The sequence below is a fragment of the Trichoderma asperellum genome, chromosome 1, assembly GCF_020647865.1.
Source record: "Trichoderma asperellum chromosome 1, complete sequence".
Taxonomy (NCBI): Eukaryota; Fungi; Ascomycota; class Sordariomycetes; order Hypocreales; family Hypocreaceae; genus Trichoderma; species Trichoderma asperellum.
The window spans coordinates 5,606,178-5,623,286 of NC_089415.1; the positions used below are offsets into that span (position 1 = coordinate 5,606,178).

The 17,109-nt window shown below is 53.0% G+C and overlaps 5 protein-coding genes across 5 annotated transcripts; 3 read left to right on the forward strand and 2 right to left on the reverse strand.

Annotated features, from left to right (window-relative positions):
* The first annotated feature begins 1,805 nt into the window (after window positions 1-1,805).
* TrAFT101_001743 (uncharacterized protein) lies at window positions 1,806-5,029 on the forward strand. Its single transcript, XM_024899570.2, has 3 exons — window positions 1,806-2,412; window positions 2,519-4,020; window positions 4,094-5,029. The coding sequence occupies exons 2-3, from the start codon at window positions 2,619-2,621 to the stop codon at window positions 4,471-4,473; spliced, it is 1,782 nt and encodes a 593-aa protein (XP_024762869.1). The 5' UTR covers window positions 1,806-2,412; window positions 2,519-2,618; the 3' UTR covers window positions 4,474-5,029.
* Window positions 5,030-5,573: 544 nt separating this feature from the next.
* Window positions 5,574-7,995, forward strand: TrAFT101_001744 (uncharacterized protein). The gene is made up of 2 exons (XM_024906317.2): window positions 5,574-6,127; window positions 6,219-7,995. Exons 1-2 carry the CDS (start codon window positions 5,929-5,931, stop codon window positions 7,715-7,717), a joined length of 1,698 nt encoding a protein of 565 aa, XP_024762870.1. The 5' UTR covers window positions 5,574-5,928; the 3' UTR covers window positions 7,718-7,995.
* Window positions 7,996-8,119: 124 nt separating this feature from the next.
* On the reverse strand, window positions 8,120-8,865 carry TrAFT101_001745 (uncharacterized protein; the record flags this gene model as incomplete). The annotated part of the gene is made up of 2 exons (XM_024909602.2): window positions 8,120-8,649; window positions 8,772-8,865. 2 exons carry the CDS (start codon window positions 8,863-8,865, stop codon window positions 8,120-8,122), a joined length of 624 nt encoding a protein of 207 aa, XP_024762871.1.
* Window positions 8,866-9,301: 436 nt separating this feature from the next.
* TrAFT101_001746 (uncharacterized protein) lies at window positions 9,302-12,583 on the forward strand. The gene is made up of 2 exons (XM_024906318.2): window positions 9,302-10,192; window positions 10,291-12,583. Exons 1-2 carry the CDS (start codon window positions 10,026-10,028, stop codon window positions 12,053-12,055), a joined length of 1,932 nt encoding a protein of 643 aa, XP_024762872.2. The 5' UTR covers window positions 9,302-10,025; the 3' UTR covers window positions 12,056-12,583.
* An 864-nt stretch (window positions 12,584-13,447) lies between these two features.
* TrAFT101_001747 (uncharacterized protein) lies at window positions 13,448-15,133 on the reverse strand (the record flags this gene model as incomplete). The annotated part of the gene is made up of 1 exon (XM_024906319.1): window positions 13,448-15,133. The coding sequence occupies one exon, from the start codon at window positions 15,131-15,133 to the stop codon at window positions 13,448-13,450; it is 1,686 nt and encodes a 561-aa protein (XP_024762873.1).
* Between the last annotated feature and the right edge of the window lie 1,976 nt (window positions 15,134-17,109).

The following is a 17,109-nucleotide window of genomic DNA, read 5'->3' on the forward strand; positions in this document are numbered from 1 at the left end:
CATGGCGGCTATCTGGTTTCTTTCATAGAAAGATCCGAACGATCTAGATGATTATCAGCAGACGGAGGGTGCGTGAATGGGGGGGACTATTGCTGTTAATGGCAGTCTCCGCCAGTTTGCACGTGTTGTTTCCGAGCCTTATGGGATGACTCTTTTGGATAGATTACAAATGTTGTCGAAAATCAATCACAATCAACATCGTACAAGGTAGAACGTTGAGGCGTGGCAGCATAAAAAGAACGGACTTCGGGCCACGGCGCCGGGTTGGTGGGGCCACGTTCCCGGAGATTGTATCTGGCGTGTCCCATGCCAGGCTTGCCTCAGATTTCGAATTTTTAATCAATCTTTTATTGCGCTGGGAGCTAAAACTTTGCCTATACGAGCTTTGCAAACAGCGCTCTGTAAATGAATAAACTGCTAATAGCCGTAAAGCCCGGGAAATGTCAAACCATGCTAGGAACCCGTGTGTGTGTAGGTGCCTCTTCCGACGCAACGTGCAGGATCGCACTAGTAGGTGATATTGGCAGCCAAATACATGTACTACTTAGTCTACTTGTGCGACCATTCCAGAGCACAGAAGAACAATACGTGTACGGAGTGCATACAAAGTACCTAGCAGCAGTAGGAGCGATAACCGTGACCAGGGCAAGGTCCCGTCTGCGCGGAATACAGTATCCCAGCAGCTACTAAAACTGATCGGCTTCCATTTTGCATGCTTAGACGGCATGTTTGTGAGGGGGGGCCAAGCTACATGATTGGCACGGACAAGTGCTCGCACCCACCTCTCGCCGAGTCGGATGGACTTGGATCCCACGAGGGGAAATGCTTCTTTTGTGGAATGATTCGAAAAACGGCGTTCGTATCAGGCAGCTTGCGGCAGCTGCGAGATGACCCGTCTGCAAAATAGAAGCACAAGGTTGTTTATAACATAACATGTATGTCTCGCTATATATACATGTCTCTCTCTCTCTCTATATATATATATATATCTATATATATATATATAGTACCTAGTGGTAGTTCAGGCGTTATTCTCACTGTGAAAGGCGGAGCAGAGAACACCTAAACGAAAGAGAAAACGACTGAGGATGGAATCAACTTCTCCACTCCCCCCTTCCCTGGTAGCTGTGACTACAAGCAGTAACTCGTAGGGCAGAGCGAAAACGAGGGGTCTTTTTGTTTGTCCATCGTTCGTCTCGGTAAGGGATTGGCGCGTGGGTGGGCTGGTGCTTTGTTAGTACCAGTAGGTATTCCGTCTTTAACCATGTACAGCTTTTGGGCACGGCTGCCGATCGGTGGTTGTACATACAAATTACGTTTCAACCAACGACGTGTGAAATCGCCATCCGTGATAGTATGTCGACAACAACTCAGCATGAGCCAAGCATGAGGCGCAGCGTTGCAATGCAGCGCCGTGATATACATGGAGGTAGTAATGGGTACTCCGTAGGCATGTACTGCAGCAGCAGCGAGCCCAAAGCCACGGGCAGATACGTCATGCCGACACCTCATGCACAAGACGCTGCGTCCGGCCGAAGCTTGGCTCCGGAATGTCCCAGAACGGCCCAGCGCTGTTCTTCTCCCTTCTCTTTGTCTGCGGCGGCCGCCCGCCCGTTGGCCACACCAACCCTCGCCGTGGCGCAATCCTGGCGAAATCTCCATGGACTTTATGGCCGGCACAAAGACGCAGGGCCCCGCTGTCCACCCGCGGCCCCATCAGGACTAGCCCCGTCTGCGAGCCGCCCGCGGCGCTAGGCCTCTCTGGACAGTACCTCGCCATCATCACCATCTGGCGACTCTTCCCCCTCGCAAATAACTCGTTAACTCCACCACTTGCTTGGTCGCAGTCCTGCTCAAACCCGAATCCCTTGCCCAGTTCCACCAGCTGCTTCTTTTTTGATCATGCAGCTGTTTCTGCAGCTCTGGTCGGGTCAGGCCCGGTTCCTGGTAATCAACACCCTGGTCAACCAAGCTCAACCCTCTCAAGCTCACCTCTCTCGTCTTTATTTATAACAAATCAACGCCTCCTCCCTGTTCGCACGGCTGTCTATTTCTCTCCATAACCTACTTTTCTGCTTGCCAACTCGTGGTAGCTTTCTAGATCTACAGGCACTTACATCTCAAAAGACAGGCATCTTCTTCGCCCCCGCCAGCCTTGTCTCCCCTGACTCGCCCTTTTCTACGCCTCTCTCCCCTCTCTCCTCTTTTCCTCTTCCTTCGCTTCTCGCCTCTCCACCGCAGCCTCGTGCCACTGTCCATCTGCCGAGGCTCAGCGGCGTTCTAGGCCTATCTCGTCTTCTCAAGGGGTGCTTTGATTGTCACTTTATACGGGGTATAAGATAACTCGTCCGGACGGCATCCACCGTTATCCGCCGGCGGAGTTCCACAGAGATTAGGTTGAGTTTTAGGGAGGTACGTGTAATTCAATGCATTGGTAATCCCTGTCCAACAGATTACCAGTGGTATAATATACATACAAGCATGTGCCCTCGAATCTTACGATCTGACTTTGGTCCAGGCTTTCTCATCTCATCTCGTCTCGCCTCAAACTTAATCACAGTAGCGCAAGATCTGTGCTAGCTCTTGGCGACAAACGACTGCACGTCATAGCTACAACCATGTCTGAAGAGAAACCCGTTGTTCCAGAGGAGGTTCCTCCTCCCTCTACCTCTTCATCGGCCTCTGCCTCGTCTGCCACTGTAACGACGCCCGACCACGATATTGAATCCCAGCTACAGGCTACCCCATCTACAAAGGTCTCGCACTGGAGAGTCCTCCTCGACCAGACTGGCGTTACCCAGGAAGTGCTGGATTTCAACTACACCGGCCAGGGCACCACCGAGTCTCCTTACCTTGTCGAATTCATCCCCGACGACCCATGGAATCCCATGACCTTCAAGGACTCATTCAAATGGGCCGTCACTCTCATCCAAGCCAGCGCGGCCCTCTCTGTCTCCTTCGCTAGTTCTGCCTACTCGGGTGGTATCAGTGAGATCATCATGCAGTTTGATATTTCCGCTGAAGTCGCCATCCTGGGTGTGTCCTTGTTCGTCATGGGCTTTGCTATTGGACCTCTCCTCTGGGCCCCATTGTCCGAACTGTACGGCCGTCAGAAAACCTTCTTCGTCAGTTACATGGCCTTGTCCGCCTTCAGTGCTGGAGCCGCTGGTTCCCAGAACATTGCTACCCTCGTTATCCTTCGATTCTTTGCCGGCGCATTTGGATCTTCTCCCCTGACGAATGCCGGTGGTGTTATTGCCGACATGTTCAAGGCCGACCAGCGAGGAGTTGCTTTCAGTATCTTTGCTATGGCTCCTTTCTTGGGTCCGGCTCTTGGCCCGATTGCAGGTGGTTTCCTTGGCGAGTCAAAGGGCTGGCGATGGGTCGAGGGATTGATCGCCATCTTCACTGGTGTCGTTTGGATTCTCAGCTCTGTCGTCTACCCCGAGACATACGCCCCAGTTCTGCTCCGCCAACGTGCCGGTGCTCTGAGCAAGAAGACTGGCAAGGTTTACATTTCCAAGCTCGAGGCGGGACAGGGAACCAAGACAATTGGTGATCAGCTCAAGGTTTCCCTGTTGAGGCCTTGGCAGCTTCTCATCAAGGAGCCCATCGTCCTTCTCATCTCTCTGTACATGGCCATCATCTATGGCACTCTCTACATGTGCTTCGCTGCTTTTCCCATCGTCTTCCAACAAGGTCGTGGCTGGAGCCCCGGCATTGGCGGTCTCGCATTCATCGGCATTGCCATTGGTATGACCATTTCTACTGTTGGATCTATGCTTGACAACAAGCGATATCTGAAGGCTGCTGCCAAGGCTCCTGATGGCAACGCACCCCCCGAAGCCCGTCTGCCACCAGCCATTCTTGGATCCATTCTGATTCCTATTGGCCTCTTCTGGTTCGCATGGACCAACGGCCCTAGCGTTCACTGGGTTGTCTCCATCATTGGTTCCGTTTTCTTTGCGTCCGGTATTGTCTTGGTGTTCCTCTCGCTGATGAACTACCTTGTTGACTCTTGTAAGTCACCATCCCCTTTCTTGATCGGCCCTTCCAATCAGTGTATAATGACGGCTAATAATAATTGAAATAGATGTTGTTTTCGCCGCTTCAGCCCTGGCTGCCAGTTCCGTCCTTCGATCCCTCTTCGGCGCCGCTTTCCCGCTGTTCACCACCTACATGTATCAAAACTTGGGAGTCCACTGGGCGAGCTCCATTCCCGCCTTCTTGGCTCTGGCTTGCGTTCCCTTCCCCGCTCTCTTCTACAAATACGGCGATAGGATCCGTGCCAAGTGCCAATATGCTTCCGAAGCCGCGGCTGTTCTTGCGAGAATGCGAGCTAAGCACGTCGAAGTTACCGAGGACCAGGCCATTGAGGAAGTTCAAGAGCATGAGAAGGAGAGGCGAGCCAGCCTGGCACTGCAGAGAGAACAAAGCCGTGCCAGCCGTGCTAGCCGTGCCAGCCGTGCTTAAACCCAAAAGATTTTTCCATATTCATTCTATACAATGAATCTCAACTCTCCTCAACCTTTACATTCAACTGGATTTATCACCACTATCCCCTTCTTCGTTTCTCTCTCGACATTTCGTTTTCTTGTATCAGCATGACAGCGAGTCACACGCTTACTTGCGAATACTTGTTTTCACAGAACTTTTTCTATTTTTTTTATGAAACCTTCATAGTCATATCGAAGCGATAGAATTTCATCGGTTCAGAATTTTTTCCCGGTTTTTGAATTACGGCCACGTGGAACGGATATATGCATTGGTTAATATATAGAGGCGTCCTCTTTTTTTTTCATGACGAGGACGAAAGCAAAAAAGAGATAATGGGATGCGGAAGCATATAAATATGCTTGCCGCAGTAATGGAGAGCAGGGCTTTATGCGTTTGACGTATGGCCAACTCACTCTTAGCGTTAATTTGTTTGTTTGTTTGTTTGTTTGTTTGTTTCAGCTTCACTTGTTCAGGATACCAATATAGCATGTACATAGATAGAATAAGAGAAACAAAAAGTTGAATACTCAGAACCTAAGTTGACACGGAAGTATGGTGTAAGTGACAATGTCTTGTGGATGATGGATGAGCCCAGATATGACCCGCATGTGTAAAAGAGCCGTTGCCAGTATGTTGTAACGCGTACCTTTGGCCGGAATTTCTATCATGGAGGTTAGTTGACAAATGTCTCCATGGCCGTTTATAGCTGTTCTCAGTCTCTGGATGTATTGATATATCTTCTTAGTTCCTTACGATGATTGATACAGTGCTGCGAGACATGGCGGCTCAATTTGTGTTGCACCTGAATGTAACCACACAGCAGGCATCCCCCAGCCATCGAACTATGCAAAGCGGGGACCGATATAGATTACATGATATCATGACACATTCTTGATCAACTTGCGGCTCAACGCCACTTTGACATCCGTTCTATGAGGACACCAGTACAGGGGACGGCCAGGTGTCCCAATACCCGCCAAGTACATCTCTCACTGTACAAATACACGTATTGCGTAATTGGTACCTGGCGCCAAATTCCACGCACTGGTCGACTGGTCTCGGTAGGTACCGCGCTGGTCTCGGCGCTAAGCCGCTGGGCTGGTCCCGAACAGGCAAGGATGGCACCGTGTGCGATCGGGAAGATTCAGCGCTGTCGGCACTGGGAGGGGCCCCGCGAAAGTTGGTGCCAAACGCCCGCGTCGCCAACAGAAAAATAAACCGCCAACCAGCAGCTTTCCATGCTGAAACCCGCGTTTGCGTCCCCTCATTTTCAGCCTCACTGCATTCCTCTTTGTTGTTCTCTTCTTTTTCTTTACGGGTCTTTTATCGATTCTGTCTTTACTGCCCAAAAAAGAAATAAAGAAAGAGAAGGAAAGAAACGACATATAGTTCATTGCCCTTCTCATATCTTTGCGAGGGGGCCTAACGACTATGGCGAGGCGATCGCAGCCTAGCACGGACTCGTCACCGACATCATTCTACACTGGCAAAGAGGAAGACTCGGAGCTCACGTCCAAGTCGACAACTGCGAGCACACCGACCACTGGCTCGCCGTGTCTGTATAGAACGGCACGAGAGCTGCCTCACGAGCTGAAAGAGCACTGCCAGATATTCCTCGAAGAACAGTTATGTATGCATATGTCACCCCCTCCTCTGATGCCAATGCGCTTCCCATTGGTGCCATCTATATCGGCGGTGCTAACCATTCTGGCGACCATCAGACACTTGCGCCATCAATCTCCTCATTAGCATCCTCGGCTCCGGCATATCGAGATCATCACCCAGCGGCAAACCCGTGCCCGTACCGCCGCCGAGCCACCTCGCACTTCTGAGCACCATCGCCGTTCACCCGCTACACACCACGCGTGTCGACAAACCAGAACATCTCGACGTCTCTTCTCTCGCCTTGGGCTACCTCCGCAACGTTCTCAAAGTGGTGGGACCGCTTCACGCCGACTTCCGGACCGCCTTCCAGTTCCGCGCCGTGCCGCGATGGAACCGTCGAGCAGCAGGACATACCGGCCATGATAGCGACAGCGAGATGTCTGATGGAGACTCAGAGGGCGGCCTCGATGTATTGCGTGGCAGGATTGCGAACGAGGGCGGCGTGTGGGCCAAAGGCCAGGATTTCTGGTCCACGGTCGGGTGGGCATTTCACTGCTGCACGCTGATGCCGCACCGATGGCGGTACTGGAAGGCATGGCTGGAGTTTATGCTGGATGTGCTAGATGCCGACTGGGAGGAGCGGAGGCGCCGCGATCTGGAAGACTACGAGATAAGGGGACGATTGGGGGATGTGCCCACGACGTGGCGGTCCGAGTCCATGTTGGTCATGTACATGGACCAGAAGGACGGTCGTCATTCTGGCCCCAAGGGCATCATGAAGGCGCTGTTTGCTTACAACGGAAGCATTTCTTCTTCATCGTTTCAAGAGGTTTTCGATAAAGAGCACAAGGGGCCAAGGCCGCGGGGGAAGAAGCGGAAACGTGAGGCGGTTCTTGACCTGGCCAACGATAAGTTTGGCGACTATTTCGACGAAGACGAGTCCATCTCGTCCGGCGTCTCTGAGCCCCCGACCCCTCATAAGCAGCGCGCTAAGAGTGAAGCCTCGGGGGTCGGCGCTGGCATGGTAGAGTCTATTCAGTTGCGGTTGCGGCTATTCAAGTTGCTTTCCGCAGCCACGCATGACCTGCGCAAGCGGCAGGAGCTGGACAGGCTTTACGAAGACTTCGCAGCCGGCATGAAAGTTCTCCCCCTGGATATATTCGCCCTCCTCGTCTCTCATCGGCCCAGCGTGCTGTTGCCAGAGTCACAAATCACCCTCACCAGGGAGCTCTTCCACCTGCTCCTCCCGTCGTCCTACAAGGACCCCCGCAAGGTCGATCCGGAAGGCGATTCGGTGGGCAGTCTAACGATGCCTATGCTGGAACACTGCTACGTCTGCTACCCCGCCAATACGATTGGCCTGGAGGACAATGCCAAGCTGTCGCTGCTGGTGGAGAGCGCGATACAGCTGCTGTGGTTCTGCGATATGATCGAGTATACGGACAGCTTCGCTGACGCGGTCGACAAGGGCATAGAGGCGAGGGTGAAGAAGGCGCAGAGGAAGAGGACGGGGCGGACAAAGGCCGATGCGAGCGATTCGCATGCTTTCACCGTGATGGAGGCTTCTGCTGATCGGATCCGAATTTTGTTGGACGTATTGAGTGCATCGACTTGATTTGAGTGGCGTTATACAGCGTGCATTTCGCTTGCTTGGCGTTTTTTTTTTCTCCTTTCCCTGATGGAGGATTATTTGGTTTGGATTGGTCGATTGTTTTGTAACGAAGAGCGTGTTTATCATCACGATTTCAAGAGACGAAATCCTTATAGGAAGAGAATTGGGAGCAAGGCGTTTTTTGGGCAACTGAATAGGGAACATCCCGGGTCTGTGGGGGGTATACATTCTAGGTAATGATACATATAATACATGTCTATCCATCCATCAATCCATATGCGTACATACTGGACTCAATCATAATGTAGATGGCGTCGTTTCGTTCGAACTTGCTCGTCCTATGTGTTTCATTTGGTCGTTTTCCCCTTACTCGTCATCAATTTTTTTAGTCCGCTTTGCCATGTCTCATCGTTTTTTCGCCGCAGCCGTAGGATTCCACGCCGTAGGCTGCCAATTCTCGCCCGGGCCTTGCGCCCTCGCCCTCGCCCAAGGATCCTTCGCATCAATCTTTTCTTCCTCCAATTTCGTCGCCTGCAATCTCTCTTTCCTCGTCGCCTTATTCTTCTTCTTCTCCTCACCCTCTACCGGCTGCGCCCTCTCCTCAGCAGCCAAAGGCAGCCTCCTCCTCGCCGCCGGCTCCTCCTCCTCCCCCCTCGGCGCCTCCATAACTCTCGGCTTCGCCTCCCAGCGCGCGTCGGCCTCGGCGGCAAGCAGCTTGATCCTCTCCTGGCGCACCAGCTCGGCGCGCTGCTCCTCGAGCGTCGGGGGCTCGCGCCGCGTGTGCCGCAGCCACTGGTGCCATTGGGGGCTGACTTTTACCTGCGAGTAGTGCGTCGATCTGGGGTAGGAGACGATGCGGCGCCAGCGCTCGGAGGAGTCTTGGGCGCCGCGGGTGAGGCGGAATTCCCAGAAGGTGTTGCCTTGGAGATCAAAGCCTAGGGGGGAAAAAAAAGAGAGAACTGGTATTAGCAAAAGGAAAAGAAATTGGAAATTCATATATGATAAGCAGCAGAGAGGTAGCTCTGGGGCAAAAGTAACTTTGTAGGCTTATACTTACCAATGAGGAAGCGCTTCCGCCAGGGAAGGCGCAGGGCCTTCCATTTATACCATGCCTGAGCAAAAGGGCCTATTCGCTTCGGCGTTCCTGACATGAGGATGTGGTGGGTGAGGGTTTGTCCTGGAAAGGGGGGGAAGCTGGAAGAGAGAAGAAACTTTTTTTTGTCCCCTTCCTCTTTGCTGGGAGAAAGATAATGCTGTCATTGTATGCATGTGCATGGAGCATCGAGCGTGTGGCGGTGCCCCCACCATTGGCTGCTGCTCTCCATGATACCAGCCACAGCAGTCAGCCAGGTACCTAGTGCTAACTACTAGGCTTCTGATTCTTCAATGCCCCTCGCCCCCCCTCTTTGCATGAAGAACGGGGGGCGACTTGGAGCGAGTCCAGCAATGCGTATTTCGTTACATGCCTGCAGCAAGGACATTGTTGCGACGGCTTAGCGAAACGAGGATGATGCGCCCCTCATTTGCGGAGGCACCAGCGAAGTCTTGACAATTTGGCATTGCCTTGGTACAGAGGTAGGTGCCTAGTAGTAAGTAGTAGGCCATGTAGGTACCCAAGGGTCCAAGCAGATCAAGGTACCTTGTATCCTGTGTCTCCAGCAAAGCGGTACCTGAGCAGCGCGTGCGTGGCACCACCTCTGTTCCCCCCCAATCTTCTCGCAAGCCACGCCCCCCAGTCGCCGTGTAATAACTGTAATTTGTCCCTTTACTGGTGGTAATAATAGCAGCAGCAGGCCAATGTTAGCGGTATCAGGTCCCCGACGAAAATCTCCCCCGCCTGCTCCTGCACAGCATAGCTGGAGCTGACGTGCGTCATTCGCCTTCGCAAGGGGCCGCGCGAAAGGTACTTGAACCCTTTATTTTCCATTTTCTCCCCCCCTTGGACCTTGTTTCCCACCCATATACTTTACTTATACCCCTACTTGGTTCTGTCTTCGCCATCGTTGCGCAGACGTATCATTTTCTAAAAGAAACATCCTAAAGCCCGCGCAAACGTGCGGTTGCCATGCGCTGAATTCCAGTGCGCCCAGCCTTCTATTTGTTGCGACTGCATTCCGAACCTGCCGCTTACGACATCCCACGCTGGCCTGGTGACGACATCCTCCTCGAAACATCCGACAAACAAAACAAAACATATTCCATCTTTCCTGGCTTGCAATATCCAAATCCTCGAAGCCGGAGAGGAAGAGAGAAAGAAGAGAGCAATAGCGACAGATATATCTTATACCAACCCATCTCTGGCCGTCCAAACATGGCTTCCGTGACGTCCTTGGACGGCGACTTGCGCAGACTGCGCCTCGAAAAGTATACTCCTGCCGCCGCCGACGAAGCCCGCGCATGGATCGAAGAGACGCTGGGAGAATCGCTGCCGTCAAAGGATCTCCTAGACGGCCTCAAGGATGGCGTCGCCCTCTGCAAGTATGCGAAATGCGCCCAACTTCCGCCGCAGCAACCGCCTGTAGCTGTCCTTTCCTCTTTGTCGCATGCGCTAACGTTTCCTCTTTTCTCACTTTCAGGCTCATCAACCTCGCTGTTCCAGCTCCTGGAATCAAGTTCAAGAAGTCAGCCATGCCCTTTGTCCAAATGGAAAACATATCGCACTTCCTCAAGGCATGCCAGGCGCCGCCCTTGAACCTGCACCAGCACGACACCTTTCTCACCGTCGACCTGTTTGAGCGCAAAGATCCGGCTCAGGTGCTACAATGTATTGGCGCATTCAGCAGAGCTGCGCACGCCGCCAACCCGGCAAATTTCCCTCATGTGATCGGCCCCAAATCTTCGAAACCTGGAGCTGTAACGCCTCAAGGCACCGGGGCTGGAGCTACAGGCCCGCGCGGTCGGGGAGCATCCTTTACTGGAGACTCTGCGTCAGCCAAGGTGAGCCCTGCGAAGAGCACCGGGAAGGGCCCAGGTTCCCCCAAGTCCGTTAGTACCTGGAGCAAGAAGGAACACGAGGGCTCAACAGCTCCAGCTTGGAATATTGCGCAGTACGGCTACATGGGCGGCGCTAGTCAGGGCAGCATGGGAGTCGCTTTTGGAGCCCGCAGGCAAATCACTGCTGCCGCGCCTCAGGTGCCGAGTTTAGCTGAGAAGGAACGCATCAGGAAGGAGAAGATAGCGGAAGAGGAGCGTCAGAGGCAAGAGGCCCAGGCCAGGCGCCAGGCGCAGCTCGAGGATGAAAACCGCGCTCGCGCTGAAGAGGAGAAGCGATGGCAGGAAGAGACAGAGCGGCAGAGGGAGGAAGAACGCCAAAGAGTCCAAAGAGAGAAGAAGGAGTGGGAGGAACAAGAGCGGCAATGGAAATTGACCGAGGACAAGCGCCGTAAAGAAGAAGCCCAGGCTGAAGCCCGCATTGAGGAAGAACGGCGGGCTGTTAGAAGTCCTGCTAAGCTACATGGGCAGTTCCTCAGCCAGTATCAAGCCGAGCAGGCCAACGCTGAAAAGGCCGAGGCCCATGAGGCAGTGAAAAGGGAGCAACTTCACGAGGCACAACAGCGCGAAGTTGAGTACGAGCGTGACCGACAAGAACGGGCCGCTGACGGCAAAGTACCTACCTCACCAGCTCAACTGAGGCCTACGTCTAGGAGTCGGCAAGATGAGCCGCGAAGCCCAAGAGGCGGCAATGCCTCGCAGCTGAACCGTCACGAGTCTTATTCTCAAGGAGAGCGCGAAGTCCTTCACACCAAGTGGAAGCAGCACCAAGAGTACTTGAATGAAGACGAACGAGAAGGTCTAGCCTCGTCGCCCCTGCCCAGGTCTCCCCGCCCTCTCCCTAATCCCAATAATGCTGCTCTGCCGGGAGCCGGAGGACGACCCTTGCCTGATCCAGCCAAGTACTCGTCCCCTCCGAGAGAAGCACCCCAGAGTCGCACAGACCGCTTCTTGGCTACCAACTCGGCTCCCACGCCGAATGTAGCCCAGCAGACATACGCTCGAGAACTCGGCGCAACGGAGGAACGCGATGCCGAGGACCGCCGCCGGATTCAGAGTCAAGACAAGACCAAGGCGGCCGGCTGGGCATCCAAGTCCCTGCTCGAGCGCGAGAAAGAGATGGAGAGGCAGCGCCAGAAGGAGTGGGAGGAAGCCCAGAAAGAGACGGCCGCTATGACCCGAGGCGAGAATGGCGTCGACGGCATTGGAGGAGGCATTGACGGCCGGTGGGATGTCGGCCAGTGGAGCGGTTATACTGGTGGAGACAGCCAGAACAAAGGGTCGCAGGGCATTGGCGCCGGAAGGAGGCAGATCGTAGGACCACGACCTCTACCAAACACCGGGCGATAGTGGTAATAGGCGGAGAGAGATGGGGATAAAAGAGAAGGGGGCAAACGGACATGAAGGACACAAATTCATTGGCAGACAGAATACACTGTGGACGGTGTTTCCGGCTAGAGGATCTATACAAAAACAAACAGGTGGCGGCGGTTCTGGCGGGAAAGGGTGGCGTATGTTAGATTTGGAATTTTTTTCATCTTTCTTTTCTTCTTTTTTGGCTTCTTTTTCCATGCCTTTTTTTTTTTCTTCCCTTTTCACATATCTCTTTTCTTCTTCCTACTTTGCTTTCTTCCTCTTCTCCTGTATTCTATTGCCAATACTATATTTAGCGCTGGACGGACCCGATTTTTGAATCCTCATGTCTTTCTCTCTACTGATTGATATCTACAGCGCCGAGCGTGTGAAGAATAAAGACTGTGTTAGCTATAAGTACCGCTTGCAGTATGCAGTGCTGCCAGCACGTCCTCTCCAAAAATACCCCATCTTATAGTCCTCCTTCGGTTATGTTCACCGGTGGAGGAGCCAAACTCTCGGCGGATAGGAGCAGGGTGCCACATTCTGGTTAGGCTGGCCCTCTCTCATGCAGGCTGCGGCAAACCCACTCCCGCAGCGAGAGTAGGTACACGGATCGTATCCAATTGATCTATGAGCATCATTAGCTCTCGCCCATTGCCATCCTCGCCAGTCATGCTACAAGCTCCGTCGACCATAGGGGAACGAACATTTGCGTCATATGGCAGCTGCAATGAGCCCCTTGCCCATGAATGCGGCGTGCTGTACGGGATTAAAAACCCTCAAGCCGTTGATATCCTGGTCAATACATGCATTAGGTAGAAATCATGTTAGGCCCTGCCACCTCGGTCCCATGGGAAAGAGCTAGAGGGTCATCATCGTAGAAACAGGAATCCCTCGACGGGTTATGGGGGTCCGAAAATGGGGGGCAGCTGACCGTTATCATTCCATTCTTCAGAAAAGCCACGCACGCTATCAATGTTGGGTATGGGTTAAGTGAACACAGTGGCAGATGCTACGGTAACAAAAATGCGTCTCTTTTCTTTTCTCCTATGTGCGGGTGTCATAGCTGAGCGGGGGTCCCTGACTGTTGTAGGGTTTGTAAACTTCTATCATAGAGCCAACCCTCTTGCCTCATTTGTTCCTTTTTTAATAAGTTTTCTTTTTCTTTATCATGCATGCTGAGGAATTGTATCAAGATGCGTCATCAATATTGCGTTCGGACATTCTCTGGAGGGGTTGGGGGAAAGCTTCGCAGCCCCTGCTAGATTTCGACTGCGCCATCGCCTGTTTTTATTGAGGATAGACACATATTGATGACCAAGCACCCTAGCCGCAATTATCGATGCTGCTTGTTCGGGGGGAAAGACCTCAGGAGACTGCTGACGCTTACGCCGAGGTTCCATTTCCAGTCGTTCTATTCTCTGCAGCCTCTGTGCGACATCTCTCGCACATACACCAGCCTCCCAGGCTGCCCTGAGCCCACTCGCGTCGTTGCTGCACCGGTAGTGTCACGTCACAGTAATGGTTCAGAATCTCTTCTCCTTTCTTGATGCCACCGGGCCTGCCGCCTACGACACGCTCTTTTCTTGCTGAGAGAACCATTCGGCCGCCCCAATCCCAAGTGACGTTTGGATCGCAATCATGGTTAGCTAGGCACCAATAAGGGTGAACCGCAGCAACATCTGGTCTCCCGTCTCGAGGATTCTTGCGAGCTGAGGCTGTTCCTCGGAATTTGGCATAGAGCGTATTGAGGACCCACAGGTCGTATTCCTCCAACCCGGTGTAGATATCTACATCCATCTTCTCCAGAACATGCAGCGGCGTCTCGATATTATACTTGAAGGAGAATGGGAGCGTCCATTCCGGTGGAGGGCCAGCGTTGGGCGACACATTGATCTCGTTGGCTCGAGAGGGAACAAAATCGCCCCAGATGAACTTCACCTCACGCACATCCAATGGGTGAATCTCCTCATTGGCAGCTATCGCCAAGACTCTGGCGAGAAGAAGGAGGTGCAGAGTCTCATCAGCTTCGAACGCGCTAGGATCTTTGGCAATTGAGTCCACGTCTTTATCGCAGACAGCAGGGTGATAGCGATCTTGGGCCAGGTCGTGGCACTCCTGGCTGCAAAAGACAGTATCAAAACATTCCTCACACCTAATGGGCTGGTTATCGCTGCCAAGCGGAGCAAGGTCAGAGCTGCAGGCATCACAAACCGAATCTTTATGTCGGTTGTTGGCCGTGAGGAGAGTGTATTCCCTGAGCACAACCTCACCAGCCTCAATATCCTCTTGAGCAAAAACACCCAGCTGTTTGCAGGTCGGGATAATTTCGTAATTGTCTGTCTCACTCTCTCCTTCTAATAAGATGGGCAGAGTTGCTACTTGGACGGCACACTTTGGGGCCATCTCTTTCAGCTCAGCATTTAAGGACTGCAGAGACTCGGATGAGAAGCGATCCGGTTCATGGTCATTCCATGGATAGACTTCTCGGCGGACAAGACCAAAGTCGGGTAAGTCACCGGCGTCAAAATCCTGTCGGCCCAGCTTCTGTCTAGCCACGCTGTCGATATGTCCCTTAGTGTGAAGCAGCTTCGCATTTTGCGGAGCAACTGCCAGGCCCCGATCACAGAACTGAGATGCACTTTTCAAGCAACCACACAGCAAGAGACTCAGTGATAGTATCTGGTAGGCCCGTACTGATGCAAGGGTTGCCAGCTGGTTGAAAGCAGTATCTCCATCCTCGTGGCTGCCATTGATCAGATCAGGATACTCATCGGCGATTTGGCTATGGGTCAAGACCTCCGGAAGGGTTACGCCGACATATTTGCTTAGGGATTCTAAGGATTGCTCATGGTATTCGAATCCGTCATTCGTAACTTCGTCGGTAAGGAGAAGTGCTCGATATGCGTCGCCAGCGGCGAGGTCGGGGTATCCAAGATCCGCGTACACCACCGCCCGCTCGAGATAAAGAATCAAATCATACGGTAAGCTCTTGAGCCCCTCGGTCAATTGTTGACGGCGCTCGAGAAGCTTCTCGCTAAGAGCAGTTTGATCTGAGTCCGGAGACGACATTGGTACCAGTTAATCGTCAAGCAAAGCAATCAGAAGGGGCTACTGCACCACAGCTTTAGGGCGCACAGAGAATGGTAGAGGTCAATCGACAAGCAAAATATATGAAAGAAAAAAAGAAAGCCAGCAGCAGGTGTTCGCCAATGATTAGGCACGTTTGACTTGTGCTAGAGTGGAGAACAACTTTGCTTGGTGATCGCTTGTCGGGGCTACAAGATCGTGAAAGCCCCTGCTGCTTGAGCAATCGACGGAAAGAGAGTGGAGATTTTTTTTTAAATAAAAAAAATCAACACAAGTGTCAAGCTTGTAACAGGCGGTCAAGCCACTGTATCCCCCAAAGCCAGGATATTTCTTCTCTACTTCTGCAGAAACGCTGGACCAAAGGGTTGGGCCGAGCTGGAGGGGTTGCTGATACAAGGTAGCCAACGGGAAAGAATCTCGATTGGCGGGTGAAGGAAGACGTGCTGCGGGTATAAGCCGTGTGGGTGAATAGCGCCGCTTGTCGACTTGCAGGACAGGCTTGACTAGGAGTCAATGCAACGGCTACCAGGGTTTACAAAAGAAGACGAGAGGCACGAATCGAGGCCGCGGTCGATTATATCCCCGCAAAGCTAGTGGGCGTGGTATCCTAAGGTCGGGAAGACGAGGAGAATAGAGGGGAAGACGCAGCAAGGCAAATGAGATGAGAGGAGCCAGTAAGCCTGCGCGGATGACGAGACGCAGATTGGCTTAAGAAAGACAGCGAATCAATAAGCCGGCCCAAGGTCGTGACACTGAAGTGAAGCCGGCTCGTGACGCACTCTGCTGCCGTACAGCTGCTATAGCTGCAGTGGTTTCGATTCTAGAGTACAGGCCACTGTTGCGAGGTTGCCGTTGCCACTGCTTGCTGGTGGTGGTGGTGGTTTGTGATGCTGCTGTTGCTGGCTATAGGCAGCTGTGCTCGCCGGCGTCGAACGACTGTGGCGGCTTGGCACTGAACAAGCTGATACGAACAATGCCCAAGCAGGATGAAAAGGTTCCAGATTCTTCTGGACCCGCGATAGATATGCACGAGTATGTCCCTAGAGCGGCTTCTTGAAACCAGGAGGAGGGGCAACACAACCGGGTGCCTTCCTTGCAACCGTCGACTCAGGGAAGGGAAGGAAGCAGCCAGTCCAGCCCAAGTCCGAGTAGCGGCACGGCCTTTTTGCAGCCTGGCGCCCAGATTGGCACCTGCGGATGGTCCAGAGCCAATGGCCGTCCAAGGCCGCGAGCTTACAAAAGGGCTTCGGTGTATTATTAACAACAAATGCCGAAGCTGGCAGAGACTGCTAGGCCAAAAGAGGGGACGTCAATAGAGAACTGCTTGCGGGTGAAGGCAGGGAAGGGAGGCACAGAGAGAAAAATTGAAAATTCTCATGAGGCCTTAGACGATGCGCCAAATGGGCTAGCAGGCGCGCAAGCGTGTGGGATTTGGCGATTGATTGGTGTTGATTTAGCACCCCTCGGAGTGTGCGTCCCGCTGGACCCTGAATTCCGAGTGTGTAGCTCGGTGGGACTTTGTGGCAGCCAACGACAGCCATGGGATAAACTGGAGCTAGAGTCGCATTCTGGGCTGAAGGCTCCGGGCCGTCAGTAACACAGACGAAAACTCCATCGTCACACAGATAGTAGTATCCGGCGGCCAAGGTGCCACAAGCTGCAGGTGCCAAGGATAGCCCTGTCAAGGGCATTGAACAAAGAATGCCGCAGCACCCGCTGTCACTGATACTAAAGCTACAAACGAGGGGGGGGGGTTAACATAGAGGAGGGGAGATGGCCGAGCTGCCATCACGAGAGATCCACCATTTGTTCGATAACATCACTCTAGCCGGCATATGAGGTTAAGGAAAAGTCGAATGGGAAAGAGAAAGAATGAATGAAAGAAGATCAAATCTAACCTTATGGTAAGGCTCACCTCCAGAGATGCGACTCATTCTCGCCTCTTGTTCCCACGTGGG

Bases quoted from the DNA above. Each gene is read 5' to 3' on its own strand.
- TrAFT101_001743 (XM_024899570.2), top strand. From the start codon at position 2,619: ATGTCTGAAGAGAAACCCGTTGTTCCAGAGGAGGTTCCTCCTCCCTCT. The intron at 4,021-4,093 runs GTAAGTCACCAT...TAATTGAAATAG, and splicing joins GAACTACCTTGTTGACTCTT to ATGTTGTTTTCGCCGCTTCA.
- TrAFT101_001744 (XM_024906317.2), top strand. From the start codon at position 5,929: ATGGCGAGGCGATCGCAGCCTAGCACGGACTCGTCACCGACATCATTC. The intron at 6,128-6,218 runs GTATGCATATGT...GGCGACCATCAG, and splicing joins ATTCCTCGAAGAACAGTTAT to ACACTTGCGCCATCAATCTC.
- TrAFT101_001746 (XM_024906318.2), top strand. From the start codon at position 10,026: ATGGCTTCCGTGACGTCCTTGGACGGCGACTTGCGCAGACTGCGCCTC. The intron at 10,193-10,290 runs GTATGCGAAATG...TCTCACTTTCAG, and splicing joins GATGGCGTCGCCCTCTGCAA to GCTCATCAACCTCGCTGTTC.